Source organism: Pseudophryne corroboree, chromosome 9 (assembly GCF_028390025.1).
Source record: "Pseudophryne corroboree isolate aPseCor3 chromosome 9, aPseCor3.hap2, whole genome shotgun sequence".
Taxonomy (NCBI): domain Eukaryota; kingdom Metazoa; phylum Chordata; class Amphibia; order Anura; family Myobatrachidae; genus Pseudophryne; species Pseudophryne corroboree.
This window is the reverse complement of record NC_086452.1, coordinates 156993516-157008273: the sequence shown is the minus strand read 5'-3', so window position 1 is coordinate 157008273 and position 14758 is coordinate 156993516. Positions and strand designations below refer to the sequence as shown.

At 46.6% G+C, this 14758-nt stretch overlaps 1 protein-coding gene across 1 annotated transcript in view; it reads left to right on the top strand.

Moving 5' to 3' along the window:
* RPL5 (ribosomal protein L5) overlaps positions 1-4844 on the top strand; it is a 36308-nt gene extending 31464 nt beyond the window's left edge. The window contains exons 6-8 of the mRNA XM_063939880.1: positions 969-1146; positions 2501-2589; positions 4688-4844. Coding sequence (XP_063795950.1) covers positions 969-1146; positions 2501-2589; positions 4688-4787 — 367 coding nt within the window. The 3' untranslated portion in view covers positions 4788-4844. The remainder of the gene's footprint in view (positions 1-968; positions 1147-2500; positions 2590-4687) is intronic.
* The last annotated feature ends 9914 nt before the right edge of the window (positions 4845-14758 follow it).

Below are 14758 nucleotides of genomic sequence, written 5' to 3'. Positions count from 1 at the left end.
TCATCAATCATTTGTTTTACCCCTCCCAGTGTCTACCCTGTTGCATATCTTTGTATCATCTGCAAAAAGGCACACTTTCCTTGTAATGCCATTTACAATGTCCCCAACAAAGATATTAAAGAGAAATGGTCCAAGTACAGATCCCTGGGGTACTCCACTGGTAACATTTCTTTCCAAAGATTGCACTCCCATTTACTACAACTGTCTGTTTCCTATCCTGCAACCAGGTTCTTTATACATTTAACTATTATAATCCACCCCACCCCCAAGTTTATTTAGTAGTCTGCGATGTGGGACAGTGTCAAATGCCTAACTAAAGTCTAGATATGCTACATCTACAGCTCCCCTTTGATCTATTTTCATCAGTCAAAAGTCTAAGATTTGTTTGGCATGATCTCGCAGCAGTAAATCTGTTTTGGATCCTGTAAGCTGTTTGACTTAAGATTCCAGAACTTTTTCTTAGTTTATCCATCACTTTCCCTACTACTGATGTAAGGCTTACTGGTCTAGTTACTTGCTTCTTCCTTGCTTCCACTTCTGTGCAGTGGAACTACATGCGCTCGTTTCCAGTCCTCTGGAATGGCACCTGTATTAAGTGACTGGTTAAATTCTGTTAATGTTGCCACCAGCACATCTTTAAGCTCTTGAAGTAGTTTTTTTTTTTTTAAAAAAAGCCTTTTACATTTAATACGCTTAGTGATAAATTTTAAGACTAAAGTGCTTGATAAATGCTTTTGACCTCTAGGCTTTGGGAATGAATTGCCTAGATAGGCTTTTCCCACCTCTAAATATTCCATCAGATAAATTTGGATAATTTTGCCAATATCTGAGCAGCTTTCATAACTATACTGAGAGCAAGTGAATAGGAGACAATGTTATGGTGTTAAGGTTAATGCTAAGGATCCCAAGAGATTTATTTCAGTTAGATTGTTATTTAGTATGTTACCTTTTTTTTATTTTTTTAAAAGCACAAAACGTTTTCCTGGTTATGACTCTGAAAGCAAAGAGTTCAACGCTGAAGTCCACCGCAAACACATCCTGGGCCAGAATGTAGCGGACTACATGCGTCTACTGATGGAGGACGATGAGGAGGCATACAAGAAGCAGTTCTCACAATACATAAAGAATGGTGTCACACCAGACCAAGTATGTATTTCTGCTGTGGAGGCTTAAATGCTAAGACACATTTTTCTGTAAGACTTGTTAGAGTGCCCTAGCTCTTTATTATAGCAAGGGTCCAGTGCACCTACATGCTGAATGTAAACATTGCGTCTGTTTATATGAGAAATGTCAACCTAAATACCACACATGGCAAAAGCCTCTGGTTTCCCTGAGTTTGCTGACGGACTGTACCCATTCTCCTAATACATCACTGGTGATTTTGTTGGTAGATGGATGTAGTCTGGCAGTGGGCTCTATACGCTTTTGCTCACCAGTGGGATAGGTGGTTGCTCCCTGTCGGAGAACTGGGGCATATATAGTGTTGCCCATGATGGGATAAAGTGGTGCTCTGCAACTTGTAAAGATCCTACTTGTGGCTTGCCTAGACCAAATAGTTGTCCAAATTGGAACTCTATCTATAAACAGTGGCAATAGCTGGTTTTGGTAGCTTGGTGTGTAATCTTTGGATGGGGCACACTCTCTTTAAATATACCTTATACTCTAGAAGTGATAGTGGTAGAAGAGATCTATTTTGCTTCTCAGGCTGTAGTATGTAGTTCTCAAACCAGCATAATATTTACAGATTGAACAAATCGATGTGTTTAACTAGTCTAATACTTGATGATCCTGCTATTATACAGGCAGGGCGTTTGGGTGTGCGCAAGGCTGCCTTGCGTGCCTAAGGGTTGCATGCTTCCAAAAATAGGGCATGGCTGGATGGGGAGGGTCTGTGTCTTTGTGACAAGTTCCCATTTAGTCACTCTTGGGGGTGTGCCCAGCACTTACGGAGATACTGGGCTTCCCCAGGTTCAAAGTGAATTGATGCCATGTGCACGCCATCTGGTTACGCAGCTGCAATCGGTAACTGCAACTTTTCCCACCCGCAGGACACTGGTCCACAGGTGGGGTTGGTTGCTGGGGAGAATCTCAATTAGGGCAGGGCATATTTTACCACTTTAAAATAGGCCTGGGTGTGGTGCCCTGCTAAAACAGCCCAGCATTAACACTGCTTAAGTCATAGGTGTTTGACATGGGGGGGGGGGGGGGGGGGGGGTAAATTTACTAAAGCATCTAAAGCAGAATTGGTGGTGATGCCTATAGCAACCAATCAGATGCTGTCTTCATAAACATCTGGTTGCTATGGGAAACCTCAATTCTGTTTTAGAAGCTTTAGTAAATTTACGTCTTGGCCTCTATTCCCCGTGGCTGCTGTATTAAGTCTGGTTTACATGCAGTTGGCAACTATGTCCAGGGCTTTAAATGGAGATTTACTTCAAATTGCAGAATAGAATGGTGTTACATAGTCTTCATAGTACATTAATAAAACTTTTTATTTCAGATGGAAGAATTGTACAAAAAGGCTCATGCCGGTATAAGGGAGAACCCAGTTCACGAAAAGAAACCCAAGAGAGAAGTAAAAAAGAAGAGGTATTCTAATCTGACTTGTCTGTTCTAATGACTATGTAATGTGTGCTCAGAATGTAGACCTGCGTCCGGCCTTTTTATTTTTTTTATTTTTTGTTTTTTTTTAATATTCATCTGAGGCAGAGTAATGTGACCAGGAGACTGGACTGTACTGTGCTGATTACACATCTGTAGTCCCACCAGGGCCGGTTCTAGACCTCGTGGTGCCCAGGACGAAAGTTTCCTTTGGCGCCCCAAAATCCCCCCCCCCCCCCCCCCCCCCCCCGACAGGTAAAACAGTTGGTGCGTGCCAAAAATAGGGGCATGGCTTCTTGGGGATTGGGCATGGCCACAGTACTGGCCCCCTGTAGTTATGCCCCCCCAGTACAGCCGTCATGACGTCTTTCCCATAGCAGTGCCGCACACACGAGGTCAATTATGACCGCTAGCGTCTGACAGTGGCGCCAGCTACAGCAGGCACCCAACACAGCCCATGGTGCCTGCTGCAGCTGGGGAGTGGGATGCTGGTAGGTGTCTGTGCGGTGACTGTGCCTGCGGGCCGCAGCGCTCCTGGCGCCCGCCCTGCTTGCCAGTGCCTAGAACCGCTACTGATTCCCACATGTTCCTTTCCTCACTTTCTCATCCGCCAGTACTTTCAGCTGATAGTCTTGAATAACTTACAGCCTTGCTTCCTCATTTGCTGTGTAGCTTTTTAATATCCAAATTTATCCTTCATTTTCCAAACTATTTTTCAAAACTTCCCTCTTAGACTGCTTTGCTGTTAACTTTTCAGTGTTATTTTTAACACATTTCCTTCAGACCACTGCCTGCAATTCCTGCACCACATTAATCTTTTTGAACTCTAAACCAAGCATCTTCATACTTTCAGAGTTATCATTTCAGCAACATTCCACCTCTGCAACAACTGCTCTTCCTAGTTGAGTCTTTATTTGGAAATCTGAGTCCCTTATGTTGGGTACACACTAGAGGATATAGTGGACTATGTGCCAAATTCCAAAACAATATCTACTAGGGTGTACCCATTAGATAAACGATCACTCCTGCGGGTCTCTTGTGATATCGGCTGTACATGCAGCTCAATGTGGCGATGTCGCAAGTGATGCCATGCTGCTGAATGCAGCATGGGCCGGATCCTCCCCATGCACCGCTCCGTCGCAGCCAAGTGTGTATGCACTTGTCAATGTCTGCACCCTGCGGGGTGTCCTCATTGGGTGTGTTCCCGGCATTAGTCACATCTTAACAGCTCTTGATCCGATGTTGGCTACTCATTTTTCCTACTCTTGCTTTACTATAACCTCAGCTGTGCTAACGAAGAAAGATCTCTTCAAAAACTGGTGCTCATCCCAGACCTAAAGGTTATGTAATCTTTCTCCACTGATACCTTAGTGTAAGCATGCAATAATTACTACTGTTCTGGAAACAAAATTGGCTGAGATGTTTTGACCCATCCCCTTCCATGCCACTCCAAGCTTCTGACCTGCCTCCCATGCTTCCATTCCTCATTCAGCTGTTGGACCCTCCAGGGTTTTATTCACAACACCCTGGAGACTGCCTAGAATTAGGTGGCCAGTGATTTGATCACTTGTGAATCTTAAGACAGCATGTTACCAATTCTTCACACCCCCTTCACTGCATAACACATAGTTGAGGCCTTCATACTGGTGGTATTTAGTATGCCAGCTGTTGGGATCCCAGCGCTCAGTATACTGACGCCAGAATCCTGACACCTGGCATACAGACAACTATTCTCCCTCTTGGGTGTCCACGACCCCCCTGGAGGGAGAATAATGTGGTGCACGTAGGGCGCCTCTGTGCCCGCAGCGAGCCCACAAGGGGCTCATTAGTGCTTTCCCTCCTGCCGGCATTTGGGATCCCAATCGATGACCACTCATACTACACCTTCATACCAATGTTCCGTTGCCTATAGGTGTTTAGGGCACTATATATTATCCTTATTCTCATCCAATTAGACTATTCCCTCAGATAAAAGTAATCTGACCCAGAGAAATATGAAAGAATAAATCCATGAGATATTGACATACTGCCTACTTTATCTGTTTTTGTGCAAAGATTTGATCTAAATTATGGCTTCTTGTTCCAGGTGGAATCGTGCCAAAATGTCGCTGGCGCAGAAAAAAGATCGCATTGCTCAGAAAAAAGCAAGCTTTCTCCGAGCTCAGGAAAAGAATGCAGACAGCTAAACTGGGTTTCTTGCAATTTTGTACAAGAGTCTCTTAAAAATAAATCTATTCACACCACTTGCAAAGTCTGTCATATTTGTTCTCCAAATGCTTTGGTATTACAACTGGAGTCACGAAGTCTAATACGTATTCTGGTAGGGGCTGGGTTCACAAGCATTTGGTGTTCCAATCCCAATGATTCCTCAAACAAACTGTTAGTCTATTTACTATGCACAGCAATGGGAACAAACTCCAAAAATATACTGCAACATAGACTAATGTGGTGTTGGAATGCTTTTTATAGGTTTGTGCAAAAATAAAACCTATTCGCACTCACTGGGGTCAATTCAGTTGTTCTGGGCATCTAAACGAGACTTTTTAGGTTCCCAAACAATTGTTAACATTCATTTGTTTGGGTGCACATGCATGTCACGCCCAGACTGGGTTTATCCCGGTTAAATGAGTTTAAAGTCCTGCTTTGGGCATCCAAACTCCTGTTAGGGCACCTAAAGCTCTGACTTAGCTTCAGGAGGCTGCAAGAACAAATGTCATCCCTGCAGCTACCAGGTGTCTGGAGCAACAATTTAATTGCACCATGTCCCCCCAGTGGTAGCCGTGGGGTAAAACAGTTGACCTTTCTATCTAGACACAAACTAGTGCCAACACTAACTTAATACAAGAGCCTGTTTGGTTTGCCAGCTGCGTTGTACTTTAAAGCAGGGATTGAAAATCTTGCATTAAATAAAATTGTAAACTAAATCAGTGGCCCATTTAAGGGAAAAACAGAAGTGCGTTTGCAACAAACTTGTTTAGCACAAACAAAATTGTATCTTAGATTGCAAATTTACTTTTGCTTGGTCACACTTGGCTTTTGTAGACCTACTGCAGCAGTCTCTAATAGCAGGTCCCCTTTCCCAACACCCATTTACTTCTGATGTTGGACCGGAAACTGATCACCTTATCGGTAAGTGAGCCCCTTAGGGAACGACAACATGTTGCCTCAGGTTTATGATGTACTAGTCACTGCTATTCCTTATAGGACAAGTTGCATAATAACGTGTATTGTGTAGGTGAAATTGGCTGCTGCTTTCCACTTCTGGAGGTCACCTCCCGTGAATAATTGTTGCACACGGAAGGTATACCGGAGGGCGGAAGGTATACCGGAGGGTCTGCAACTTGATTGGGGTTTTTGTGGGAAAAGTAAACCTAAGGACTTTGTCCCCTATCAAATGTTTCTGAGCATTGAAATTCCACAATGCTATGTGTAAAACAAAACCAAAAAATGCAGAAGTTCTATGCAGATGTGGAAAAAGCTGCAAAATAAGAATGCTCAAAGTTTTTTATGAATGAACAAAATGCAAATGGAATAAGCAAATCAATCAAGTCAATACAGTATTTGGTGTGACCACCCTTTTGCCTTCAAAACATTAATTCTAGGTAGAAAAGCAGTTTTTGAAGGAACTTGGCATGGAGATTTTTGTCCCTTTAAGACAGCTATTATGACATCAGCAGATAGCTGTTATGACATCAGCGTGTGATGTCATACTTGCCATTTTATCTCCTCCCCAAGGCAAAGGCTTCTCATTTGCAATGATGTGGGCAAAGACCATGTTCGTGTGGATCCTATGCTGTGAGTATTCGGACAACCTTTAGCATAAGTAACTATTCTATATTTAAAAGGTAAAAAGTAACCGGAAAGATGGAGGTTCATCTGTCATGTTCTATATAGTCACCGCCACCAATCCCTGGACAAAAATGTTGGCAGGATTCTTCCTATCCCTGTGTGTTCCTTAATCTCCACATTCTTTAGATATGAAGAGTGCAGGGAATTAAGGAAAAACGTATGTTCTATCATATTACATATAGTGGGAGACTTCCTTATCAGGGGCAGGGTCTGTAACCTTGATTTGAAGCAAATGAAGCCATCATGGCCCTGCTGTGATACCACAATGTTGTCATGTTGATGGGAATTCCGTTGTCACACGGAAGCATTTGATATGCCAGCTGTCTGGATCCCAACAACTGCTCTCTCTTGGGGTGTCCATGACACCCATGGAGGGAGACTAGATATAGTGTGCCACTGTGTCATCAAGGGGCTCTTTTGCGCTCACCCCGCTGCTGGCATTTTGGTCAGGATCCTGGCGCTGGGATATTGTAGTAGACCATCACACACTGCAGTTACCAACCTCTGATTCCCTATATGTTGGCAGATATACAGTAGGTTGCTGGCCTGCAATCGGCCAACCCTTCACCACTTATCTTAAGGTTTAATTTTCCTTGAAAAGACAAACTAAATGACTTGCTAATTTTATATTCCAAATATACTCTCTAAAACGGGTGTGGGGAACCTTTTTTCTCGGACGTCCTAGTGGATGCTGGGAACTCCGTAAGGACCATGGGGAATAGCGGGCTCCGAAGGAGGCTGGGCACTCTAGAAAGATTTATGACTACCTGGTGTGCACTGGCACCTCCCACTATGACCCTCCTCCAAGCCTCAGTTAGATTTTGTGCCCGGCCGAGGTTGGATGCACACTAGGGGCTCTCCTGAGCCTTTAGAAAGAAAGTATAGAAATTAGGTTTTTTATTTTCAGTGAGACCTGCTGGCAACAGGCTCACTGCAGCGAGGGACTAAGGGGAGAAGAAGCGAACCTGCCTGCTTGCAGCCAGCTTGGGCTTCTTAGGCTACTGGACACCATTAGCTCCAGAGGGATCGACCGCAGGCCCAGCCTTGGTGTTCGGTCCCGGAGCCGCGCCGCCGTCCCCCTTACAGAGCCAGAAGCAAGAAGAGGTCCGGAAAATCGGGGGCAGAAGACATCAGTCTTCACCAAGGTAGCGCACAGCACTGCAGCTGTGCGCCATTGCTCCTCACACACACTTCACACTCCGGTCACTGAGGGTGCAGGGCGCTGGGGGGGGGGGGGGGGCGCCCTGAGAAGCAATAATAACACCTTGGCTGGCAAAAATACCACAATATATAGCCCCAGAGGCTATATATGTGGAAAATACCCCTGCCAGAATATAGGAAAAAGCGGGAGAATAGTCAGCGGAAAAGGGGCGGAGCTATCTCCTTCAGCACACTGGCGCCATTTTTCCCTCACAGCTCCGCTGGAAGGAAGCTCCCTGGCTCTCCCCTGCAGTCTACACTACAGAAAAGGGTAAAAAAGAGAGGAGGGGCACTAAATTTAGGCGCAGTATACATTTATATAGAAAAAGCAGCTATAGAGGGGACATAACTCAGTTAGTCCCTGCATTATATAGCGCTCTGGTGTGTGCTGGCATACTCTCACTCTGTCCCCCCAAAGGGCTTTTGTGGGTCCTGTCCTCTGTTGGAGCATTCCCTGTGTGTGTGCGGTGTGTCGGTACGGCTGTGTCGACATGTTTGAGGATAATGATGTGGAGACGGAGCAGATGCCTTTAGAAGGGATGTCACCCCCTGCGGGGCAGACACCTGAGTGGATGAGCTTATGGAAAGAAATGAGTGCACGTATAGACTCCTTACATAAGAAATTTGACGACATGCCAAATGTGGGACAGCCGACTTCTCAGCTCGTGCCTGTCCAGGCGTCTCAAAGGTCATCAGGGGCTCTAAAACGCCCGCTACCTCAGACCGCAGACCCAGATGTCGACACTGATACTGACACCAGTGTCGACGACGATGAGTCTTGATGCCCACTAAGGCCATTCACTGCATGATTGAGGCAATGAAAGAGGTGTTACACATTTCTGATATAAATACAGGTACCACTAAAAAGGGTATTATGTTTGGGGAGAAAAAACTACCCGTAGTTTTTCCCCCATCAGATGAATTAAATGAAGTGTGTGAAGAAGCGTGGGCTTTCCCTGATAAAAAATTGGTAATTCCTAAGAAGGTACTAATGGCGTTCCCTTTCCCGCCAGAGGATAGGTCACGTTGGGAAACACCTCCTAGGGTGGATAAAGCGCTCACACGTTTGTCTAAAAAGGTGGCACTACAGTCTCCGGATACGGCCGCCCTCAAGGAACCTGCTGATAGAAAGCAGGAGGCGATCCTGAAGTCTGTATACACACACTCAGGCATTATACTTAGACCAGCTATTGCGTCAGCATGGATGTGCAGTGCTGCCGCCGCGTGGTCAGATAAACTGTCAGAAAATATTGACACACTAGACAGACACGATCCTGCTAACCATAGACCATATCAAAGACTCAGTCTTATATATGAGAGATGCACAGAGGGAAATCTGCCGGCTGGCATCTAAAGTAAGTGCATTGTCCATTTCTGCTAGGAGAGGCTTATGGACTCGCCAGTGGACAGGAGATGCAGATTCTAAAAGGCACATGGAAGTTTTGCCTTATAAGGGTGAGGAATTATTTGGGGATGGTCTCTCGGACCTAGTTTCCACAGCAACGTCTGGGAAGTCAGCATTTTTACCCCATGTCCCCTCACAGCCTAAGAAGGCGCCGTTTTATCAGGTTCAGTCCTTTCGGACCCAGAAAAACAAGCGTGGAAAAGGCGGGTCTTTTCTGTCCAGAGGCAGAGGTAGGGGAAAAAGGCTGCAACAAACAGCAGGTTCCCAGGAGCAAAAGTCCTCCCCCGCTTCTTCTTCCAAGTCCGCCGCATGACGGTGGGGCTCCACAGGCGGAGCCAGGTACGGTGGGGGGCCGCCTCAAGAATTTCAGCGATCAGTGGGCTCGCTCACAGGTGGATCCCTGGATCCTGCAAATAGTATCTCAGGGGTACAAACTGGAATTCGAGGCGTCTCCACCCCACTGGTTCCTAAAATCTGCCTTGCCGATTGCTCCCTCAGACAGGGAGGCGGTGCTAGCGGCAATTCACAAGCTGTATTCCCAGCAGGTGATAATCAAGGTACCCCTACTTCAACAAGGCCGGGGTTACTATTCCACACTATTTGTGGTGCCGAAACCGGACGGTTCGGTGAGACCCATTTTAAATTTGAAATCCTTGAACACATACATAAAAAGATTCAAGTTCAAGATGGAATCGCTCAGGGCGGTTATTGCAAGCCTGGACGAGGGGGATTACATGGTATCCCTGGACATCAAGGATGCTTACTTGCATGTCCCCATTTACCATCCTCACCAGGAGTACCTCAGATTTGTGGTACAGGATTGCCATTACCAATTCCAGACGCTGCCGTTTGGGCTGTCCACGGCACCGAGGGTATTTACCAAGGTTATGGCGGAAATGATGATACTCCTTCGAAAAGAGTTTTAATTATCCCGTACTTGGACGATCTCCTAATAAAGGCGAGATCCAAGGAACAGTTGGTGGTGGGAGTAGCACTATCTCAGGAAGTGCTGCACCAGCACGGCTGGATTCTGAATATCCCAAAGTCACAGCTGGTTCCGACGACACGGCTACTGTTCCTGGGTATGATTCTGGATACAGTCCAGAAAAAAGTGTTTCTCCCGGAGGAGAAAGCCAGGGAGTTGTCATCTCTAGTCAGAGACCTCCTGAAACCGAAACGGGTATCGGTGCATCACTGCAAGCGGGTCCTGGGAAAGATGGTAGCTTCTTACGAAGCAATTCCCTTCGGCAGGTTCCATGCCAGAATCTTTCAGTGGGACCTATTGGACAAATGGTCCGGATCGCATCTTCAGATGCATCGCTTAATAACCCTGTCTCCAAGAACCAGGGTGTCTCTACTGTGGTGGCTGCAGAGTGCCCATCTTCTAGAGGGCCGCAGGTTCGGCATACAGGACTGGGTCCTGGTGACCACGGATGCCAGCCTTCGAGGCTGGGGGGCAGTCACGCGGGGAAGAAACTTCCAAGGACTATGGTCGAGTCAGGAGACTTCCCTTCACATAAATATTCTGGAACTAAGGGCCATTTACAATGCCCTAAGTCAAGCAAAATCCCTGCTCCTACACCAGCCGGTGCTGATCCAGTCAGACAACATCACGGCAGTCGCCCATGTAAATCGACAGGGAGGCACAAGAAGCAGGATGGCAATGGCAGAAGCCACAAGAATTCTCCGTTGGGCAGAGAATCATGTACTAGCACTGTCAGCAGTGTTCATTCCGGGAGTGGACAACTGGGAAGCAGACTTCCTCAGCAGACACGACCTCCACCCGGGAGAGTGGGGACTTCATCCAGAAGTCTTCCAGATGCTGGTAAACCGTTGGGAAAAACCACAGGTGGACATGATGGCGTCCCGCCTCAACAAAAAGTTAAAAAGATATTGCGCCAGGTCAAGGGACCCTCAGGCGATAGCTGTGGACGCTCTAGTGACACCGTGGGTGTACCAGTCGGTTTATGTGTTCCCTCCTCTGCCTCTCATACCAAAGGTATTGAGAATAAGAAAGCGAGGAGTAAACACAATTCTCGTGGTTCCGGATTGGCCAAGACGAGCGTGGTACCCGGAACTTCAAGAGATGATCTCAGAGGACCCGTGGCCTCTGCCGCTCAGACAGGACCTGCTACAGCAGGGGCCCTGTCTGTTCCAAGACTTACCGCGGCTGCGTTTGACGGTATGGCGGTTGAACGCCGGATCCTGAAGGAAAAGGGTATTCCGGAAGAAGTCATTCCTACGCTTATTAAAGCCAGGAAAGATGTTACGGCAAATCATTATCACCGCATATGGCGAAAATATGTTGCATGGTGCGAGGCCAAAAAGGCCCCAACAGAGGAATTTCAACTAGGTCGATTTCTGCATTTCCTGCAAGCAGGAGTGAATATGGGCCTAAAACTAGGCTTCATTAAAGTACAGATCTCGGCTCTGTCGATTTTTTTCTTTCAAAAAGAACTAGCTTCAGTACCTGAAGTTCAGACATTTGTGAAAGGAGTGCTGCATATTCAGCCCCCGTTTGTGCCTCCTGTGGCACCTTGGGATCTCAACGTGGTGTTGGATTTCCTAAAGTCACATTGGTTTGAGCCACTAAAAACCGTGGATCTAAAATATCTCACGTGGAAAGTGGTCATGTTATTGGCCTTGGCTTCAGCCAGGCGAGTGTCAGAATTGGCGGCTTTATCATGTAAAAGCCCTTATCTGATTTTTCCATATGGATAGGGCAGAATTGAGGACTCGTCCCCAGTTTCTCCCTAAGGTGGTGTCAGCGTTTCACCTGAACCAGCATATTGTGGTGCCTGCGGCTACTAGGGATTTGGAGGACTCCAAGTTGCTAGACGTTGTCAGGGCCCTAAAAATATATGTTTCCAGGACGGCTGGAGTCAGAAAATCTGACTCGCTGTTTATCCTGTATGCACCCAACAAGCTGGGTGCTCCTGCTTCTAAGCAGACTATTGCTCGCTGGATTTGTAGTACAATTCAGCTTGCACATTCTGTGGCAGGCCTGCCACAGCCAAAATCTGTAAATGCCCATTCCACAAGGAAGGTGGGCTCATCTTGGGCGGCTGCCCGAGGGGTCTCGGCTTTACAACTTTGCCGAGCAGCTACTTGGTCAGGGGCAAACACGTTTGCAAAATTCTACAAATTTGATACCCTGGCTGAGGAGGACCTGGAGTTCTCTCATTCGGTGCTGCAGAGTCATCCGCACTCTCCCGCCCGTTTGGGAGTTTTGGTATAATCCCCATGGTCCTTACGGAGTTCCCAGCATCCACTAGGACGGCAGAGAAAATAAGAATTTACTCACCGGTAATTCTATTTCTCGTAGTCCGTAGTGGATGCTGGGCGCCCATCCCAAGTGCGGATTGTCTGCAATACTTGTAAATAGTTATTGCTAACTAAAGGGTTATTGTTGAGCCATCTGTTGAGAGGCTCAGTTGTTTTCATACTGTCAAACTGGATATAGTATCACGAGTTGTACGGTGTGATTGGTGTGGCTGGTATGAGTCTTACCCGGGATTCAAAATCCTTCCTTATTATGTCAGCTCGTCCGGGCACAGTGTCCTAACTGAGGCTTGGAGGAGGGTCATAGTGGGAGGAGCTAGTGCACACCAGGTAGTCATAAATCTTTCTAGAGTGCCCAGCCTACTTCGGAGCCCGCTATTCCCCATGGTCCTTACGGAGTTCCCAGCATCCACTACGGACTACGAGAAATAGAATTACCGGTGAGTAAATTCTTTTATTTTATTTTCATACATCCTAGAGGATGCTGGGGACTCAATAAGGACCATGGAGTATAGACTGGATCCGCAGGAGACATGGGCACTTCAAGACTTTCAAAGGGTGTGACCTGGCTCCTCCTTCCATGCCCCTCCTCCAGACTCCAGTTTAGATCTGTGCCCAGGCAGACTGGATGCACAACTGAGGAGCTCTACTGAGTTTCTCGGAAAATACTTTGTTAGGTTATTTATTTTCAGGGAGGCTGCTGGCAACTGTCTCCCTGCATCGTGGGACTTAGGGGAGAGAAGTCAGACCTACTTCTAGGGAGTGTAAAGGCTCTGCTTCTTGGCTACAGGACACCATTAGCTCCTGAGGGTTTGGAACACTAGGTACACCTAGGGGTTCACTCCCAGAGCCCACCGTCACCCCCCCCTTGCAGAGCCAGAAGACAGGTGAGTAGAAGATCAGAAGACTTCAGTGACAGCATATGAGGTACCGCGCTGCGCGCCATGCTCCCCCACAGACTACAGGGGGGGGCGTCCGGGGCAGCATAAATAACCTCAATTTTGACTGGCAACAGGGGACATAGTGCCAGGGCACTGTCCTAACCCCCGCCAGTATAAAGATTTTGACAAATTGCGGGTCCATTGTGGGGGCGTGGCTTAGCCCTCACAGCTCACTCATCCAGCGCCATTTTCTCTATCACAAACGCTGGCCCTTCCTCACATTACTGGCAGTATCCGGGTGTAAAACTGGGTGGGGGGCGCAGTAAATGTGGTAAAATATGTTAATATATATGGGCTGCAGGTATGGGCATTGTAAAAGTGTTCAGAACCGTCTTTAACCGCTGGGTGATAAGCTGAAAAACTCTTCTGTTTCTCTGACAGAAATTACTGTGAGTCTGTCCCCTATGTCGGTAGGTGTTTAGTACATGCGTGTCGGCATGTCTGGGGCAGGGTGCTTCTCACAAACTGGGAGTGACCCTGTCGGCACCGCTGACTCCGGGGAATACTTGGTACATGTGTCAACAAATTGGTACATGAATGTTTTTCCACGAAAGAAAACTATATGGGGGACTCGGATGTGTGTGGGTGGCCCTGTCGGCACCACCAATATCTGACTGGGTAAAGAATTTGAATGATAATGATGCATATCAGAAACTATACATGAATATATGTAGTAAGTTTGCATAAATCTGTGGCCCAGCCACAGACGTAGAAATGTCTATGGATGTCATGGCTATATTTCTCTCAGACCCCTCGAGGTCGCTAAAAAAAGAAAAAAAATTGGATATTTTACCCAGTTACTACTTCCTGAGCGCGACACGGATACGATTTCCCAGGTCGACCGTAATGTTTCCTGATTAGATCCAAATATTTAGCAATCAGTACATGATTAATACACATTAAGAACGTATTAACGTCACTGGGGACCCTGTGTTCCTGACAAGTGTCTATATATGAAGATGTATGTATGTATGTATGTTCTTTATAATACTGAGGTAACGTTCCTTATGTGCTGAGCGCTCTCAAAAAGTCTAGGTCAGTCCTGGTTTCAAATCCTCAAGGGAATTGCGATTGTTATTCTTTTTCCGCCAAGGATAGAATGAAGTGGGAACCCCTGTTCTGCACGGGGTCCTGTCACAAAGGATTGCATGCAGTAAGCTATGTGATATTCTAATTGTGGCCACGCGTATGAGTTAGACCTGCCATTGCATGCGCATGGGGGAGTTGTAGTATTAAAAAAAAAAAAAAAAAGTCTTACCTGGTCATCCGAGATATAGATATATATAGATATATATATATAGTGTCAAAGTCAGAAAAATGTCTCAATGCACGTTGCCATATTTGCACCGCACACTGGTCCGCGCTGCGCGTGCGTACGCTCTCCCGTGGAAGCGCATACCCGCAATAGCGTGCACACGCAGGCGCGGTATGCGTATTTACGGTAGAGTTTATGTGGTCGTAGCGTGCGACTCATTCGTTA